The sequence below is a fragment of the Chiloscyllium plagiosum genome, unplaced genomic scaffold, assembly GCF_037043375.1.
Source record: "Chiloscyllium plagiosum isolate Xiang-an unplaced genomic scaffold, Cpla_swu_hap1 HiC_scaffold_4, whole genome shotgun sequence".
NCBI lineage: Eukaryota > Metazoa > Chordata > Chondrichthyes > Orectolobiformes > Hemiscylliidae > Chiloscyllium > Chiloscyllium plagiosum.
The window spans coordinates 90984832-91004628 of record NW_028270142.1 but is presented as its reverse complement, the minus strand read 5'-3'; the positions used below and the strand labels follow the sequence as shown (position 1 = coordinate 91004628).

The window sequence follows — 19797 nt, the reverse complement described above, 5'->3', positions numbered from 1 at the left end:
CCCCCCCCCCATCTGGATCATTTTCCTGTGACATAAAATTGATGATATTCATCCAGTTATCAGCAGAAGTAGTATTTCACTAAGTATTCGACCAAAATCTCTCATCAACTTCCTCTAATAAGTCACCTCTTAACTTTCTCTGTTCCAAGCAGAACAACTTTTCAAATAACTCCTCATCCCTGGTAACATTACAATGAAGCTTCTGTGCACCCTTTCTGAATCCTTTATATCTTTCCTGAACTGCTGGGATCTATCTTGTTACTGAGAAAGCCAGATGAAGGGGTTTGACCAATTACGATATTTATTTATAGGGAATACATTTAAATTGGAGAAAATTGGGAGCTTTGCCAATCAGGCACTCTCATTGATCACGGCTCTACGCAGGAAATACAACCTATAACATTTATTCTATAGCTTAACGTACCACCATGTCTGAAAACAATTGAAGAGAAAATGGAGTAAATGAATAAGTAGAGATAAGAAGATGTCATGCCTGGAGTTTTAAAATCAGCAGTTTATATGAAGAAGGAAAGGCTGAGAGTGGAGAAGAAAGAGTAAATAATAAATGCCTTCATTTCATTCCAGTGGTAATGCAGCAACAAAGAAAACAGATCAAAGAATTACAAGAAACAAAACAAAAACTTCAGCTAAGCAGTGATCATCATGATTTCAATGAACAAATACATGAAAGATTATTGTGTGACTAAATCCAAACATATAAGCCGGAATTTAAGTCAACTATTTGAGGAAGTGCCAAGTGATTTAAGATTACCTACATTCGCAAAAAGACAAGTTAAACTGAATGAGTGATCTTCAATAGATTTCAGAAACCCTCCCTTCCCCTCCCCATGCCAGTCCAAAACCAGCAATGTTAGGGTCCTAATAGCAAGCAAGATGGTGTATCTTAGCAAATTTTCCTAAAAGAAATTCCACAGTTATAGAACAACAGAGAAACAGGGGGAAAAAAACTAACCTGTTACTGGAGGTTTCCCAAGGTGTTGCATGGTGACAGCCAGAGGTTTTGCTATGTTGCCATTCCTGGACAGGTCCTGGCATCCTGGGTAATTGGCAGCAGATGATACTGGACACAGATTAAATGTTGACTCTGTAATGTATGAAGCATTATATTTTAAACAACTTTAATTATCTCACAGTACAGCTAAGAGTTTTATAAAGTTGAATACTTGTAACATTCAGGGCCCCAACTTGATAATGCAGCCTTTTTTTATCATTAATCTGCTTATGCCACTTAAATTTATGATCATGATCTGTGCCTTCAATAACACCAAATCACAAAAACTTAAGTGACTGAAGTATTAGAAGAAACGTAAGAAAATAAAACATTTCTAATAAACTTGCAGCTGTAGTTTAAAAAAAAATTAATATGATTTGGGATATTTTTAGCCACTATGCCAGTGAATTGATGATTAAGTAACTATAGAAAATAAACAGCTTATTCAGATGTCTGCTGATAAGTATAATAGCTAATATAATGCAGAACTTTGTCGAAATAATTTGCAGTCGCAAGTTGCTCACACTGTAGTAAATTCAGCTATTTCAGACAAGACACTTACCAAACCCTCCAAGTTGACTGGACCTAGTTCTACTACAACAATATTTAAATAAAACAAAATTAAATAAAATGTGCCTTTCACACAACACACACAATTACATTTTATATCACCACCAATTCTACATAACGGTACAATTTTACTTTTATCTATGCTGTTATTTCTTTGTCTCTCCACCTCTCTTTCATGCTAGTTAATGTTTCTCTTCCCAATTCTGTAAATATCAAATATCAATAAACTTTTGTCAAGGATCATAATAACAGAGCCCCTGCTACACTACGTTAAAGGAACTCCTACTAGGGTTAAGAAGAGTTCTAACTTTAGAAATGAACCATACTGACCTGGGAAAACTAAATCAGTTCCCATTTCCCTCTTGGTCACTATTGACTGAGCTGATCTTGGCTAAAAGTGCTATTTGGGCACGATAGCTGCTCTGTGTATCTCTAAGGTAAACTCACTAAGAATGGACATTGAGTTACAGTTCCATGCAGAAATTGTCAACCTTTTTTCCAACATAAGCCAGTGTATTTCTGAGAATGGAAGACAGAACTGGAAAGACAATAGTGCTCTTCAGGTAGTTTGACCCCACTGTACGAAGATACAAGGTTTGTCCAATGATTTTTTTACAAATTAGACTTTAATCTTAGCCACAATACTATCAGAAAAAGCTGAGTGAAGACCGAGTTTCGTGCAGGGACATAACTGAAAAGGATATAGTTAGCTTCGTTTATTCTTGGACAAAGTTCTTCCTGATCACTTTGAAAGCAGTGTAGAAGTGATTGGATGTGGATTAGTTTGTTCCCTTCTCAGAAACCCAAGGAAAAGGAGATGAAAGAATATTGTAAACATACAAATCTCATGTTCCCAATGAGAAGCCACTCTGTTGTGCCAAATCATTAATATTTCCCCATGCAAATTGGAATAGATTCCCAAAAAGCGGAAGTCCTACCCACTGTGACAAGACAGTGTGCAGATTTCAATGCATTTAAAGGGAACCTTCCCCTTGTGTGAAAAAAAATCCAGCTTATTATTTCACACAGTACTGCTTTCATTTACGTTGTGTCAGGGATAACACAATGTCTACATTGTCAAGGTGTAGAGAAAATGACACCATTTATATACCAAGTTAATAATTTCAAATGTTTCACATTGCACATCAGATTTTGAATCCATGTACTCAGCAACTGTAAAAACCTACCTGTCTGAGAACTAGCAACAGTAGTGCCGTAACCACTGGATGACACAGTGTCTATATTTGGAGAAGGCGCACCCACAACTGCAGCAACTGACTTGGTAGAGGGTAGTGCCGATGAATAACTGCTAGACGACTGACGAGTCCGGCACTCTAATAACATTTCAAAGGAAGTGTTATTATTTTTAAATCCAGTGTCGGACTTACTGGCATTTCATGGCTATGCATGTGCTATACATTTTAAAATAAAAGCAAGGCCTCACACTGGACACAATCTGAAGCAGAGTCAGTTTCTACACCCAGTTCGATCGTTTTCCAACACATATCTCTAAAGGTTCTTTATCACATTAATGAAACAGCAAAAATAAATATTAATACATACAGTACATTCAGTGTCAGGTCAAAAGTCTCCTCTAACTCTCTAAGTTCAGTAGTGTCCCTTCAACAATTTTCACCTTTAATGAATTAATTTTGGCAAACAGTGCCTTTTAAATAATGACGTCCATTCTCACATGACAGAAGAATTTAGGCGAGGCACCTTCATTCCAATCCAACTCATTTATTTACATCGAGCTGTTAGTAGAAGAATGGACACCTCTTCAACACAACACTAAGAAGAATTAGTCAGCCACATCCAAAATTTCTGGCTGAATTTCAGGAGTACAGTTTACGCCAGTATCATTTTGCTTCGGATCTTTACGGCCATTCAAGAATGGACAATTTTGCTCATCCTTTTGGGCTGGATTCAAACCTTCATTTCATTATTAAGAGGTAGGATAAACTGAAAAACTCCACACAATTCAAAATTCAAGACTCAGATACTGCAATGAAAGACAATTCAAAGTAGTTTGGACATCTTGCAATCAACCTGTTCAGAGTTATTATGACATGCCTCTGGAGCAGGTAGGACTTGAACCTGGCTCTAAGGCAAAGCAATTTAGATAGTTTCAAAAATAACTTGCTACCTCTCATATCATTGCCACTTGCTACAAATAACAGAAGAAATCTTCTTGTATATTTGCGGGAGATGGTCCTTATTTTTCTGCTAAGTGCCATTGTTTAAATAATTCACTTTTTAAAGAGTCATTAAGGAGTCTTTAAGTATATCTTTTCCATTCTATTTTTACTGTACAGCTTATTCAGAATAATATAAGATAGCAACAAAGTAACTGACAAGTTATTCAGAGGCAGTAAAATAAATCCAAAAAAACTATCTGAAAATCATTGTTCAATACAAGACAAGTAGCTAATTGTACTCAGTATAATTACCTTTCCAGCAAATCAATGGTCCTTTGGAGAAAATACCTTGAGAGTTTTTGACCAGGTAATATTTTAAGTGCTTCTGCTTCTTCGGCTGGGTTGTCAGCTTTAAGTTGATGTGATTGGAAAACTCAGTGAAATACCGAAATCCTTTCTCTCCACAGCCAATGCAGTTCCCCGAGAAACCTGTCGTCATAGGAACAGACGTAAGAGCAGATTGTGAGCATGCTGACTTATATGGATATGACTTAAGCTTCAGGAAGAAAAACACTGCTTGTTTTGAACCTTTTCAGAATCCCTTTAGCTTATATGGCTAACTGTGGTGCTTCACATCAACCTGATTACTACAAAATAAGGAACCAGAGAAAGTGCGGAGATTTGTGCAACACCAATGCCAGACAATAATTATTCCCAACAAAACAGAATCTCGTCACCATCCCTTGATAGTCAATGGAATTTCCATCACTGAATGCCCAACTATCTACATTCTGGTGTAACCATTAACTGGACCAGTCATACAACTACCAAGGCTAAAAGTGCAATTCAGAGATTAGGAATTCTGCAGTTAGTAGTTCAACTCTCAGCTACAAAGAACATAGAAAATGGGGGCAAGAATAAACCATTTGGCCCTTTGAGCTTGCTCCACCATTCAAGATGATCACACCTGACCATCCAACTCGTGATGTTCGTGCTTTTACCCTATACCCTTTGACACCTTCAATCTTAAGAATCATATCTAACTCCTTCTTGAAAACAGTCAATGTTTTGGCCTCAACCTTTTTCTGTGGAAGACAATTCCACATGATCTCTGGGTAAAGAAATTTCTCCTCAGATCAGTCCTGAATGGCCTGTATCCTATCCAAAGACGAGATCAGAAGCTAGTTATGTTCCCTCAGGAATTTTTCTAGTCAACATGGACCTTCCACAAAATAAAGCACAACTGGGCAGAAATTCCCCAAAGAGCTTGCCGATCAGCGGCTGGAAGTTTTCCATTGTCAGCAGCATTACGGGGAGTGGTGGATGCCTCTTGTGATGTCCTCAAGGCTCAGACCAAGGATTACCATTGTATCCACTGGACACAGGTGAGATGTGAGGGTATTGGCAGAAGAGAGTGGAGTCAAGGACAGGGGGCTGATTTTTAGCAGCCCTTTCCCTCCCAATGCGAGTAAATGAGTGAGCACTAAGTGTCCATCTGTGAGAGATGACTAGCAGACCAGAAGGGGCTTGCTGAGCTGGCTTTGGGAGGATGGTGGTCCTGTTAAATTCCCAAGCTACAAACAGGTTCTGGAGGCACAAGATCAGCTGATGTTGAGTGGCTCATTGATGAGCCAAACTAATATTCCGCCATCAGCAAGTGGCACTCACATACTGGTTCCTCTCTGCCCCAAACCTAATGAGGGCCAGGTTTCTTGAATCCCAGTATTCAAGGCAGTACTCCCACCCAATTCTGTCAGCCCACTTCATGCTTACTCCAAGCTCAGTTAAATTCTGTCTAAGAAGTTCCAATTGAGAATGATGTTGGTTCTCCAGTGTAACTTTAGTCTGCCTGGTCAGAACTTAATGTTCTTCCCTATGGCAAGTGTGTCCAAGGAAAGTATGCAACCCACACACAATGAACAAGACTCAATTCACCACATAATAATTCAAATATATGAAAATATAGAGCAGTATATCGAATCACCAGTAAAAAGGTATTGAACAGTGACTGACTTAATTGGAAAATAATTTTCTATTAATGACAAATTATGCCCTTCAGCTAAAATGTATTTAATTTGCTACAATGTGATCCATAATTGGAATATTCCCCAATTATGCAGTAGAGTACAATCAAGTATACTATGTGAAACACGTTCAACATTAAATCTGCGGTAATTCTACAATTTCTTCACCTGCATTCAAACAGTTCCATTATTATTTACTCAAATAGGTTGAATGCAACATAGGAGTGGGCATGATGATCATTAGCTTTCATAGAGAGCTCTCTGCATTGATAGATGTGCCAGCAGTGAAAGATTAGCAGAAAGTTTATCATCAAAAGTCCAAAACACCGACAGACATGCCCCTTTGATCATAAGAAATGGGGCAAGTCTCCTATTTGGAAATTTAAAGGACTACTTTAAATGAGAATTGGGTACCAGCCTAAATTTTTAAATCATTGGCCTCTCTCTGGCTGATTGTGGCATCATCCTGTTTGTAGATATTTATACAAATGCAAACACACATTCAGAAGAAATCTGCTGTATAACTGAAAAATGTGCTGTCACACTACCAAATAACTTGCTGTCAGAAATAAGGTTATACTCACCTAAAAGTGCATTCTTTCCATTGTCATCTGGCAGAAAGCGTTTATCTACTGCGCAGATCAGAATGTGCTCAGGGAGATTTGGAGACTTGGCTCCTACCAGCACAAACCCTGGTGGAATGTCAATTTGTTCAGTAGAGAGTGATACTAGACGCAGGTCTTTGCCAGCTTGGCAGAAACCTAAATCAAAGAAAAAACAATATTAATTGATAAACGATGTGACTCATTTGAACAATGTTTCAAAACAAATCAACAAATATATTTTAAAAGGTTCCTTAGGAAATGAAAAAGACGACTTTGCTTTGAAATAGCTTTAAGTGTTAGTGTTAATATATTTGTGTGCTTATCGGGTTAACAATAATGTAATGGCTATTAATCCAGAGGCCCAGCATAATGCTCAGGGCAGAAGTTTCAAATCCCACCAAGGCCACTGTGAAATTTCAATTCAGTTAATAAAATTTGGAATATAAAATAAATCTCAGTAATAGTTACCATGGAATTACTATCAAATGTTGGAAACCCAGCTGGTTCATCAAATGAATCTGCCATCCTTATGTGACCTGTTCTACATATGATGTTATACTCCAAACAATAACTTCATTGAAACAGAATTCAAGTTCATAATTATATGAGATAGCTTTATTTTAATTAGCCAGGCACCATTAAATTCTCTCCCCATATTTATACAATTAAACTAAACACAAATAATTCTTCAGTCACATGTCCATCTTCAGTTCTCTCATTCTATTAGGTCTTAAGCATATTCACACCATATTAGATGAAAGCAGATCCCCTCTTCTTAGATAAATCAATCAATAATAAAACAAAGGTAAAGTTGTCATAGTTTTACTGGACCATAACATAGCACATTCATCACAGATAAATGACTGGTGGTGGTTTAACCTGAGGGTCACCATTCCTCAGGTAAGGGGAGAGGGTGGGAGGCAGGGTCCTTCATGGCAATCTCATCGTGTGCAGAAACTGAGCCCACCCTGTTGGCATCAGTCTGAGTTGCACACCAGCCAACCAGTCAAGTAAGCTAATCAAAAAACACACAGAATGATAATAGATTATATTCTTCACACATTAAAAGTTGTGAATGTCCTTTCTTTCAAAACATCCAACAGTTTTAAACCTTGTGATTTCTTGACATATCTTGGAAATGCTGTCAAGAGGACATTGGTGGTGGTCTATGACCTTATTTAAAGAATTCTTAATCTCCCAAACTTCCGTCCTGGAAGACAGCTGCTCTGTTGAAGTACATAATTTCTTCCTTGTAGTATGCTCGATTTCTGGATCAGGCAATCACTTTCTAACGGGAAGGGATAGTCTCTCTTTTTACAGTATCCTGGACGCTTAAATCACATAATGCCTTCTTCTTAACTCTGTCCTGAATCTGTGGACACTGGTTTAGCTCATATGGAGTCATATTTAGCTTAACTCCCTTAAGGTGCTTTTAAAGTTGGACATTTTTAGCCCATTGTCTGACTGGTGAGAAAGATTGCTGAAGTCTCAGATATCACTGGCATTGACCGTTCTGTTTTAGAAGACACAGGATTAAACATTTCAACCAGTCCTGCGAAGTCTGTGACTTCCTCCATGTTGACAGTATTAAATGTTAGGTGCTTGGTTGTTTTTTCCTAAACAAAGCAGCTGATTATAGAACATAGAACATTACAGCACAGAACAAGCCCTTCAGCCCACAATGTTGTGCCGACCACTGATCCTCATGAATGCACCCTAAAATTTCTGTGACCATATCCATGTCCAGGAGTCTCTTAAATGTCCCCAATCACCCTGCCTCCACAACTGCTGCTGGCAACGCATTCCATGCTCTCACAACTCTCTGTGTAAAGAACCTGCCTCTGACATCCCCTCTATACTTTCCTCCAACCAGCTTAAAACTATGACCCCTCGTGTTAATCATTTCTGCCCTGGTTATGGAGTGGAACTTTTGAGTATTTCTCACCTTTAATGTGGGAGTAAGGCTTTGTAGTTTATCCAGTCTTTTTTTTCTTGTTTTTCTTACAAAACATCATGTTGGATATAAAATTGATACAAACATGAAAAAAAAGATAAAAAAATCTTCTTGGCCTTTGGCTGATTTTCCTAAACTTATTTCCTTTTTCCTCAGGAATCTCTAACTTCACTTGCTGAAGCTTTCAGTTCTTGCTTTCATTTCCTCCTTTGCTAAGACTCTTTATCTACAATAAGAATCAGGTGTATGACAAATAGTGCAGTTCTCCAATATTCCCTCTCATTGAGTCATGGGACAGGAAGATTCAGTCACACTCGTATGTAGGTCAAAAACAGCAAAGATCACCCAAATTTTAACAAAATAATCTGAGGTGCTGAATCAAAATCACACGGTGTGGACTTGTTGGGCCGAAGGGCCTGTTTCCACACTGTAATGTAATCTAAATCTAATCTAAATAGGGTATTCTGATGATTGCACATTAAAAGTAGCAATTCTTAAACATTGGTTGAATCCTAACTTAAGTCCTTTATTACATATATTCAACGGTTATGATGAAAAAGCCCTTTTAGAGTTGTTCCAAGGTTAACTTTGCATGGTTTCCAAATATACATATTCAAACACACGTATTACAATGATGTGTTTAGACAAGTTTAACACCATCATGTTGGTACAACTGCCAGCAAAATTATAGTAGGAACATTAAGGCCATCAGCATGGCTCATGTTAATTGCAAGTTTTGCCGATAAATTTGAACAAAGTTATATGATTCAACAGTTCTCAACCAGGCTGGGCACCGCAAAGTTAATTTGAGTTTCTGACATTCATTCAGTTTAGCAATGGTAGATTTTTCAAAAATGTCTCTATTTTCTCTCATGGTTCACACTCCTTTGTTTCTCTTTTCAGCTTCACAATTTTAAACTTTTTCTTCTCCTAAAATTCATTTCATTTCCTCCTTTACTTCTATGTTCCTTTATTTTAAAATTTGTTATTTTAAAATTTTCCATGATCCTCTTTCTCTCGTCTTCACTTTTGCTTTCCACCATCTTTATTTAGGTCTTTGTTTCATCTTCATTATGGTTTCTTTTTTCTGACTAACACTGGACTCTTTCCCTCTCTCCAACTTCTTCGCATCCATTGTACGTTTCTTCTTAGAGTTATAAAGTCATAGAGCTGTACAGCATGGAAACAACCCCTTTTGTCCAACACGTCCATGCTGACCAGATATCCCAAATTAATCTAGTCCTATTTGCCAGCATTTGGCACATATCACTCTAAACCAATTCTATTCATGTACCCATCTAGGTGCCTTTTAAATGTTGTAATTGTACCAGCCTCCACCACTTTCTCTGGCAGCTCATTCCATACACGCACCACTCTTTGCGTGAAAACGTTGCCCCTTAGGTCCCTTTTAAATTTTTCCCCCCTCACCCTAAATCTATGCCTGCTAGTTTTGGATACCCCTACACTTGGGAAAAGACCTTGGCTATTCACCCTATCCATGCCCCTCATGATTTTGTAAACCTTTACAAGGTCACCCCTGAGCATCCTACGCCCCAAGGAAAATAGCCCCAGCTTATTCAGCCTGCCCCTATAGCTCAAATCCTCCAACCCTGGCAACATCCTTATAAATCTTTCTGAACCCTTTCAAGTTTCACAACATCCTTCCTATAGCAGGGAGACCAGAATTGAATGCAGTATTTCAGAAGTGGCCTAACCAAGTCCTGTACAGCTGCAACATGACCTCTTAAATCTTATACTCAATGCACTGGCCAATAAAGGCAAGCGTACAAACGCTTTCTTCATTATCCTGTGTACCCGCCACTCCACTTTCAAGGAACTAAGAACTTGCAGTCCAAGGTTCCATTGTTCAGCAACACTACCCAGGACCTCACAATTAAGTGTATAAGTCCTGCCATGATTTGCCTTTCCAAAATGCAGCACCTCACACTCATCTAAATTAAACTTCATCTGCCACTCCTCAGCCCATTGGCCCACCTGATCAAGATCCTGTTGAACTCTGAGGTAACCTTCTTTGCTGTTCACTTCACCTCCAATTTTGGTGTCATCTGCAAACTTATTAACCATATCTCCTATGTTCAAATCTAAATCATTTACGTAAAAGACGAAAAACAGTGGACACAGCATCAATCCTTATGGCACACTGCTGGTCACAATCCTCCAATGTGAAAAGCAACTCTTAACCACGATCCTCTATCTTCTACCTTCAAGCCAGTTCTATATCCATATGGCTATTTCTCCTTGTATTCCATGTGATCTAACCTTGCTAACCAGTCCACCATGAGGAACCTTGTCAAATGCCTTATTGAAGCCCATCACTCTGCCTTCATCAAACCTCTTCATCACTTCTTCAAAAAACTCAATCAAGTTTGTGAGACACTATTTCCCACACACAAAGTTATGTTGACTATCTCTAATCAGTCCCTGCCTTTCCAAATGCATGTACCTCAGAATTTCCTCCAACAATTTGCTCACCACTGATGTCAGGCTCACCTGTCTGTAGTTTCCTAGCTTTTCCTTACCACCTTTCTTAAATAGTGGCACCACATTAGCCATCTTCCAGTCTTCCAGCATCTCACCTGTGGCTACTGAGGATACAAATATCTCAGTAAGAGCCCATCTTCCTACAAAGTTCTAGGGTACAGCTGATCAGGTCCTAAGGATTTATCCACATGTATGCATTTTAAGGCGTCCAGCGTCTCATCCTTTGTAATATGGACACTTTTCAAGACGTCCTTATTTATTTCACCCAGTTCTCTAGCTTCCATATCCTTCTCCACAGTAAACACAAAAGCAACATACTCGTTTATTATCACCCCCGCACCCCCCACCCCCCACCATCTCCTGTGATTCTTCTTTTGTATTTTTAAGTTTTCTTTCACTGTATTTTCCACAATATTGAGGTTATTTAGGAATTACCATGGGAAAAATGAAGTTGCGCATCGGGTCTTTGAGTGCGAAAGCTTTTATTTACTTAAAGGATTGGAATAGTTGAAGAAAGCAGGAGTAATGCAAATATCAAAACAAAATTATAGCATAAAGGAGAGTGACTTTAAAAAAATCAGCAGAAGGAGCATTTGAACAAGATGCCAAGAATAGATTCTCAAATTCACGGGTGGATCAGGAAAGGATGTGAAATAGACTATCAGAGAAAAAATTGAGGGACTATGATTATCAATATATAACTGGCAATTAACACTAAATTCTAAGTGCATTCAAGCTGTTTTGAAATATTTTCACAAGCAGAAGCAGATCACTTTTGAGTTGGCAGGCTGTAACTAATGGGGTATGGTAAGAATCTGTGCTTGAGGCTCAGCTATTTATAATCTTTGTCAAGGTGTTGGAATGGAGCGTAATGTATCCAAATTTGAGTAAGTGAAAAAGTAAGAATAGTGGGACATAAAAAAGCTGCAAATAGATACAGGGATGTTGGAGGGTGAGAAAAGTCACTGGAGCTACAAATCTGATTTGGAACGATTCCCATCTCACCAAGCACACAAATCTTCAGGGGCAATGGTGGGAGTACACACAAATAGCACACATTTTTTAAAGCACTACTGGTAAATAGGTTTGCCCATCACAAAACTTTGTTGTGAGTTCAGATGAATATATGAGTAAATAGGTCTAAATGGGAAGGGTGGGTAGTGCAAGTGTGCAATAGTCTATTGGGTAGGATGTCAGGTTGCGAGGTGGGTCGTGATGTGATATAGTATCGGGGGCACAGAGTGTAATGGAATGTATAGGACAAACAGAGAAGTGATAAGGAGGAAGATGGCCTGGTCAAGAGAAGAATTGGCTTATGAGCTTGGGTTGGGTCAGGTTGGGTGCGAGATTGAAGGGGGTTGATGAATCAACCAAGAGATTGGGGTTTACGGGGTGATAGAGGATTGAGATATGGTTGGATGGTTGAAAAGGTCAGTGGGTTTGGGGGTGGGCCAGTGAGGACTAAGTGTGGTCAGCTGATAGGTACCAAAATGTGACATATAGATTTGATCTGATTTGCACCAATAATACTGTGCACAACACATCAGTTCAAACCACATTCAGAGCTCATTCATATCATTGTTTCATGCTAGAAGAATGATTGTGTACTGATGGAGCCTTTGTAAACTCACGAACAAATTCACAATCGGCACTCCAATTCATATTGGTACTTAAATTCTAGAAGACAAAGTGATACTCACCATCTGTTGTGCAGGATCCTTCTGGGACATGTTTCTGCATGTATGTAATAGGTGGGCTGTTTGACTCAGACATTTCCTCTTCTTCTTCCTCTTCTTCATTGTCCATTCCATTACCAACTTGTATGGCTGGGAATCCAGAAGAGCTGCTCTGTGCATAGCGATGAACTTCAATATCTTTATCAAGGTCCTCTATTTTTGGTTTAACATCTGCTTCATAAAAAAACAATTTCAGGCACTATTTACAATTGGCTCAAATCTATATCATTTACTCAGAGTCCCAGGGAGATTGCCAGTACACTCATCAATTTCTGAAGCATTAAAAACCCATCTCCATTTACCAGGTCAATCCCTTCCATTCTCCGAAACAACTGGGGAGGCTTACAATTGCCTGGAGCCAAAGACAGAGCTTCTCCCATGATTAAGTGGGCCAGGCTCCATTCTACCACCAGAATGGGCTGAAATAAGTTTAGTTACAGATTATTTATCTTAGCTAACCCACTTAAAAGCAGAAATGAGCATTTTTGTACTGAATTGGAATCATATTTGCACATTCTTCCCATGTCTGCGTGGATTTTCTCCGGGTGCTCCAGTTTCCTCTCAGAATCCAAACATGTGCAGGTTAGGTGAATTGGCCATGCTGAATTGCCCATTGTGTTCAGGGATGTATAGGCTAGGTGCATTAATCAGGGGAAATGTAGAATAATAGGATAGGGCAATGGGTCTGGGTGTGATACTCTTTGGAGGTTGGAATAGTTGGGCCAAATGGCCTATTTGCACACTGTAGGGATTTTATGATTATATGATATTTCAGACGATTTACTTCACGCTTATCTGGGTTAAATTCCCTCTGCCACTGATGTAACCATCTGACCAATCCATCTATTTCATCTTGTGACCGAAGACGTTCTTCCTCACTGTCAACCAGACAGCCAATCTTCATGTCATTTATAAACTCAGTTAACACTGCCTCCCTCTCACGTTTTCTTCATTATCATTAATATATATATAATTATATATTTGAAATGTATGTAGATATGAACAACAAGGAACCCAATACTAATTCTTGTGGTATGTCACTGGACATCAATCTTCAGTCACACAACAGCCTGTTACCACCACTAAGTCAATTTAGATACAAATTGCCAAGTTACTCTAAATGCCACAAGCTTTTACACTCTGTATCAGTCTCCTTTTTGTCAAAGACTTTGTTGAAATCACCATAAACTGCACTATCCTCACCTACAACCCAAGTCCCCTCCTCAACAATGCAATTAAATTTCTCTGACAAAGCTATGCTGAATATTTCTGATCAAACCTTGTCTCTCATGGGGAGATTGATTCTCCCCACAGAATTTTTCCAGTAGTTTCCCTACCATTGATGGGAGACTCATTGATCTATAATCCCTGGTCGGTTCATCTTTGCCACCCTTCTTGGAAAGTGGAACCACGATAGCTGTCCATCAGTCCTCTGGCACCTCCACTGTAGTCAGAGACGAGTTAAAACTTTGTGTCAGAGCTCAAATTAGGAATAGATTTTCTTTAACCTCTGTCATGCTTTTAAACATTCGCAGCAAATTTTCTTGTGACTTCCTTTTCAAGGAAAGCAATCCCAATTTCTCGAACCATTCCTCAAAACTGGTGTCTAATTCCTGGTATTACTTTTATAAACCTCTTCAGCACTCTCTAATGCATTCACATCCTTCCTTTGGTGTAGCACCCAGAACATTCAGCTGAGATCTAATCAGTACCTTACAGAAGTTGACCAAAACTTCCCTGGTCTTAAAATCATTGCTCAAAAATATGAAGTATAGAATATTTATACTTTACTAGAGGCTTGTTCTGCCACCATTCATGGCTATCTAGATATATACCCAGGTCACTGTGCTCCAGGACATCGTTTAGAGTAGTATGCTTCATTTTATACCATCTCTCCAGGTTCTTTGGACCAGAGTGCATCACCTCAATTCTCTGCACTGAACCTCATCCACCACGTGTCAACGTCCTTTTGAAGTTCTAACTGGCTTCCTCACATTTATAAACTCATTTATAAACTCATTCACAAGTCTTTTAAATTTGTCTTGTTCATAAACCTTGAAATTATCCCCTGCACACCAAGATCTAGATCATTTTACATCAGCAAGGATCTCCATACAAACCCCTGGGGAACACGACTTCAATTTTCTTCCAGACTGCAAAATATCCATTAACCATTATGTTGTATTTCCTATTGCACAATTTTGTATTAGTGTTGCTACTGTCCCTTTTATTCCCTGATCTATAACTTTCATTGCAAGTCAGGTGTGTGGCCCTGTGTCATCAACTTTTGGAAGTCTATGTACACCACATACCCCCTAGTGATCCTTTCTGCTACCAATCCATGATTAATGATTGGTAATCATTAATATGGTAATCATTGTTACTGAAACACATAAGGGGCTTAATAATTCTTAAGGGGCTTGACAGGTTTAATGCTGAGAGGATGTTTCCCTCCTTGGGAGAGCCTAGGTCCAAAGGACATTGTCTCAGAATAACGGAATGCCCATTTAAGATCTAGATGAAGGGGAATTTCTTCTCTCAGAGGGTTGAGTGTCTTTGGAACTCTTTGTCACAGGAAGCTGTGGGGGCAGAGTCATTGTGTATACTTGAGGCAGAGATAGACATGTTCTTGATCTGTACGGGAATCAAGGGTTATGAGGAAAACACATGAAAGTGGACATGAGAATGTTGGATCAGTCTTTATCCTACTGAATTGCACAGCAGGCTTGAGGGGCTAAATAGCCTACTCCTGTTCCTATTTCTTATGGTTATTCGAAGATTCTCCCAAAAAAGAATCCACAACTTCTAATTTTCCAAAGTACATTTTAATTTATTTACTCTGCATTTATATTCTTTTTACCTTTGTTAGAAAAATATAAGATTGTGGGATTGGGGAGAAGAGAAAGTATATGTTTAGTCATGATACACCAGGGATTTGTGGACTATCTGATCCCATACTGCCTATCAATTTGCAAATACAGGTAGTGGTAATAGTCACTTCATGTATGTGTGAAATGGAGGTAACCTGGAGAGATCCAACAAGTCTAGCTGCAACATGATGCACATTATATCCACTCGCACAGAAGTGTGGTAATTGCAGCAATCCAGGCATTCAAAGGAATAAGGCACCACTGGGAAGATCTAAAGGTTTCTGTAAGGTATAGGGTTAAAATTGTGCAGAATAAGGGAACAGGTGTTGCTTCTACAAAAGTTTACATTATAAAATTAGGCTGCACATGCCAATGCTAAACAGTGAGAAGCGAAAACAGGTAGAATTATCTATGACTAATAGGGCAGAGCAACCGTGTAGCAGGATGTACCAGGCATAGGAAAATAGAAGAAGCGAAACAGGTAGAATTATCTATGGCTAATAGGGCAGAGCGACCGTGTAGCGGGCTGTACCAGTACCAGGAGATTAATGTGCCAGTCGCAGGAGGGATGTGGCCAACAGATGGAATTTAGTTTGGCAGGATGATCGCACGAAGACAGCAAACTATGCCAGGATAGTCACATATAAGGGATGAGATAAATAAGAGTAAGGGGCGACAGGCTTAGAGTAATGGGAGAAGTAAACAGAGGCGGAGAGAAGCTAGACAAAGGTGGAGTGAAGCTAGAGCTTGTGATAGACTATGCGCTACAGCAAAAGTAACCAATGGGGTGAAAGGAGAGGACTGAGAGATGTAGCTGAACAGCATAAATCAGAATGTAACCCTCAGATCAGGGTGCTTACTCGTTAGGCACCCGTTCTTGCAAGTACATATCAATAAAATTCGCTGCTTCAGAATTTGACTCGGACTGAAATTTATTAATATGTGAGTTTTGTTTCTCACAATTTCCAAATGTGTTTCCATAAAGTTGTTTCTGCACACCCCTTGCATAAATCTTTATCAGTAGCATAGCTAAGGACTTTCATGGCTAAATCAAAGTATTTATGATTATTTTCAAGCAAACTAATAGCTCAAATTATCCTGTGCTCAACATCATGGGAAAATGCATCTGGGTGGGTTATTCTTTGGAGGGTCGGTGTGGACTTGTTGGGCCAAAGGGCCTGTTTCCACACTGTAGATAATCAAATCTAATCTAATCAAATCACTGAGTTTCAAAGAACGGTACTTACACAGAAAGGAAATCCAGAATATTGAACAAAACGCAGTATATTTCCAAAGGTATGGTTTGTAAATTAGAAAGACAACTTGTGATTTGCCTAAGTAAAAGTTGCAAGTGTGGAAGGTGCTGTCAAAGGAGACTTGGCAAATAGTTACATTGCATATCATTTCACATAATGCAGCTACAGTACCGTGATGGAGGGAATGCAAGTTTAAGGTGCTGGTTGAACGACTGATCAAACAACCTGCTTTTCCCCGAATGGCACTGAACTTGAGTGTTGGTTAAGCAATGTTTATCCAGACAATTGCACAGTATTCCATCACATTCCTGATACGCCTTGTAGATGGTGGAGAGGCGTAGAGGAGCCAGGAGGTGAGTTACTTATCCAGTCTGCCCATTCTCTTACTTGAAGAGAAAATGAGGTCTGCAGATGCTGGAGATCAGAGATGGAAATGTGTTGCTGGAGAAGCGCAGCAGGTCAGGCAGCATCTAGGGAACAGGAGAATCGACGTTTCGGGCATTAGCTAATGCCCGAAACGTCGATTCTCCTGTTCCCTAGATGCTGCCTGACCTGCTGCGCTTCTCCAGCAACACATTTCCATCTCATTCTCTTACTTGCTCTTGTTTCAACAATATTTATAAGGTTGATACAGTTAGGTTTCTGATCAAGGATGACTCAAGAATGAGGATAGTGGGAAATATGACATTGGTGATATAATTCATTGTTAATGGGAGTCATTTAGACCTTCTATGCAAATTGTCAATGCCTGGCACAAATGTTATTTGTTACTGATCAGCACAACACTGAACATCGTTCAGTTCTTGCTGCATATAGACACAATCCTCTTTCATCTGTAGACTCTCTGATTCTATGTACTATTCCACTATATACTTATTATCCTCTTCCTCAAAGAATTAGAATAATTAGATTCCAAGAGGCAAATTAACTACTTCATAAAATGAAGTTATCTTTTGAAAACCCGTGCAATTGTAACAATCTTAGTTTAAAAGAGTCAGATGTCAGTTATTTTATGGTTTAACATGTTGACATTTATTAGTGAACAAAAGTCTTCAACATGCTTTCCATCCTGAGACACCATTCTGATTCTATCACTGTCACCTCTGCATTGCCAAGAACATGACAGAAGGTAAGCAAAATCCTTGGAAGGAGGTGGTTTCGGTCTTCATATTTACAGATGGTGGACAGGTTCAGGGTTGCAGCAGTCACAATTGAAATTACTCAAGATAAATCTGATATTATAAGGCAGTGTTGTAAGGTAATGCTTCCCAATGTTATTGTCCTTAACATACCACCTCACTCGGGAAGTTCCAAGTTATGGTGATGGCTTCGCTGCAAAACTTTAAAGTGTTTCAATGGTTACTTCAATTTGTCAGAAGCGAAATATTTTTGGAAATATTAATGCAAATATACAGCATCATCCCTTCCATGTACATCTGCAAAGAGATGGCATTTATTTAAGCCAATCAAATTGCAATCATGGGATTCAGATATACTGCTTAAACATGCCCAGGATTTGATTCATGCTATGTATAAGCAAGACAATTCACATGCGATTTTTATTCTCAATAAAGTACGAACCATCTGCAGAGATGTCAATTCAAAACATTGTTTTGCCATTTTCCCTCACACTTCCATTGTTCAACCTGCATAAACTCAATGGACAACAAACATGACTGTAGCACCTAGGTTTATGTCACTAAGGGTGCCATTTTGTTTCAAAAACATGTAATAGTGATTCTACAGATCCATGTGAATTTTTCCTCAACCTTCTACCTCCTTCATCTAATCCAGCCATAATGCATCCTCAAAGAATATTTCAGATCCCCAGGATCAAAGCTAAAGATCAGTGTATGAACCTGAATGCGCTGCTGCTGCTGAATATATGCATGAATAATTGAGAGGGCTCTTGTGGTGCAGTGATAGTGCCCTAACTCTGAGCCAGGGTTCAAATCTCACCTGCTAAAGAAATGTAATAACATTTCTAAACAAGTTGATTAGAAAATATCTATAAAAATCTATAAAAGGTCTGAGTATCAAAATGCTGAGCTCTCTCTCTCTCGAGCCTCCTCATTTGAGAGCAGACTTTTGGGACTTAGTCATAGAGTCATAGAAAAGTACAGCACAGAAACAGACTCTTCGGTCCAACTCGTCCATGTCGACCAGATATCCCATCCCAATCTGGTCCCGTCTGCCAGTACCTGGCCCATGTCCCTCTATTCATATACTCATCTAGATGCCTTTTAAATGTTGCAATTGTACTAGCATCCACCACTTCTTCTGGCAGCTCATTCCATACACATACCACCCTCTGAGAAAAAAAGTTGCCTCTTAGGTCTCTTTTATATCTTTCCTCTCTCACCCTAAATCCATGCCCTCTAGTTCTGGATTCTCCCAACCCAGGGAAGAGACTTTGTCTATTTATCCTATCCATGCCCCTCATGATTTTATAAACCTCTATAAGGTCACCCCTTAGTCTCCAACGCTCCAGGGAAAAGAGCCCCAGCCTATTCACCCACTCACTATAGCTCAAATCCTCCAACACTGGCAACATCCTTCTAAATCTTTTCTGAACCCTTTCAAGTTTCAAAACATCTTTCTGATAGGAAGAGACCAGAATTGCACACAATATTCCAACAATGGCCTAACCAATGTCCTGTACAGCCGCAACATGACCTCCCAACTCCTGTACTCAATAAATAAAAGCAAATTACTGCGGATGCTGGAATCTGAAACCAAAAGAGAAAATGCTGGAAAATCTGCAGGACTGGCAGCATCTGTGCATAGAGGCACTGTCATTATCATCTCTTTATTGCTACCTTTGCTTCTGGAGCTGTGACTCAGCCTCGTATAAATACCTCCCTATTTCTCCCCTTTTTTTAGCTTTGACAAAGGGTTAGTTAGACTCGAAACGTCAGCTCTTTTCTCTCCATACAGATGCTGCCAGACCTGCTAAGATTTTCCAGCATTTTCTCTTTTGGTTCCTGTACTCAATACTCTGACCAATAAAGGAAAGCATACCAAATGTCTTCCTCACTATCCTATCTGCGACTCCACTTTCAAGGAGCTATGAACCTGCACTCCAAAGTCTCTTTGTTCAGCAACACTCCCTAGGACCTTACCATTAAGA

General features: G+C 39.2%; 1 protein-coding gene across 3 annotated transcripts in view; it reads right to left on the bottom strand.

Annotated features, from left to right (window-relative positions):
* greb1l (GREB1 like retinoic acid receptor coactivator) overlaps positions 1–19797 on the bottom strand; it is a 351285-nt gene that overhangs the window by 109972 nt on the left and 221516 nt on the right. For 2 of the 3 annotated variants that reach the window (XM_043688237.2, XM_043688240.2), the window contains 5 exons: positions 12506–12715; positions 6329–6505; positions 4033–4209; positions 2770–2916; positions 974–1105 (listed from right to left, as the gene is read on the bottom strand). In XM_043688237.2, the coding sequence (XP_043544172.1) occupies positions 974–1105; positions 2770–2916; positions 4033–4209; positions 6329–6505; positions 12506–12715 (843 nt within the window). The remainder of the gene's footprint in view (positions 1–973; positions 1106–2769; positions 2917–4032; positions 4210–6328; positions 6506–12505; positions 12716–19797) is intronic. The other variant, XM_043688239.2, reaches the window with a different exon arrangement.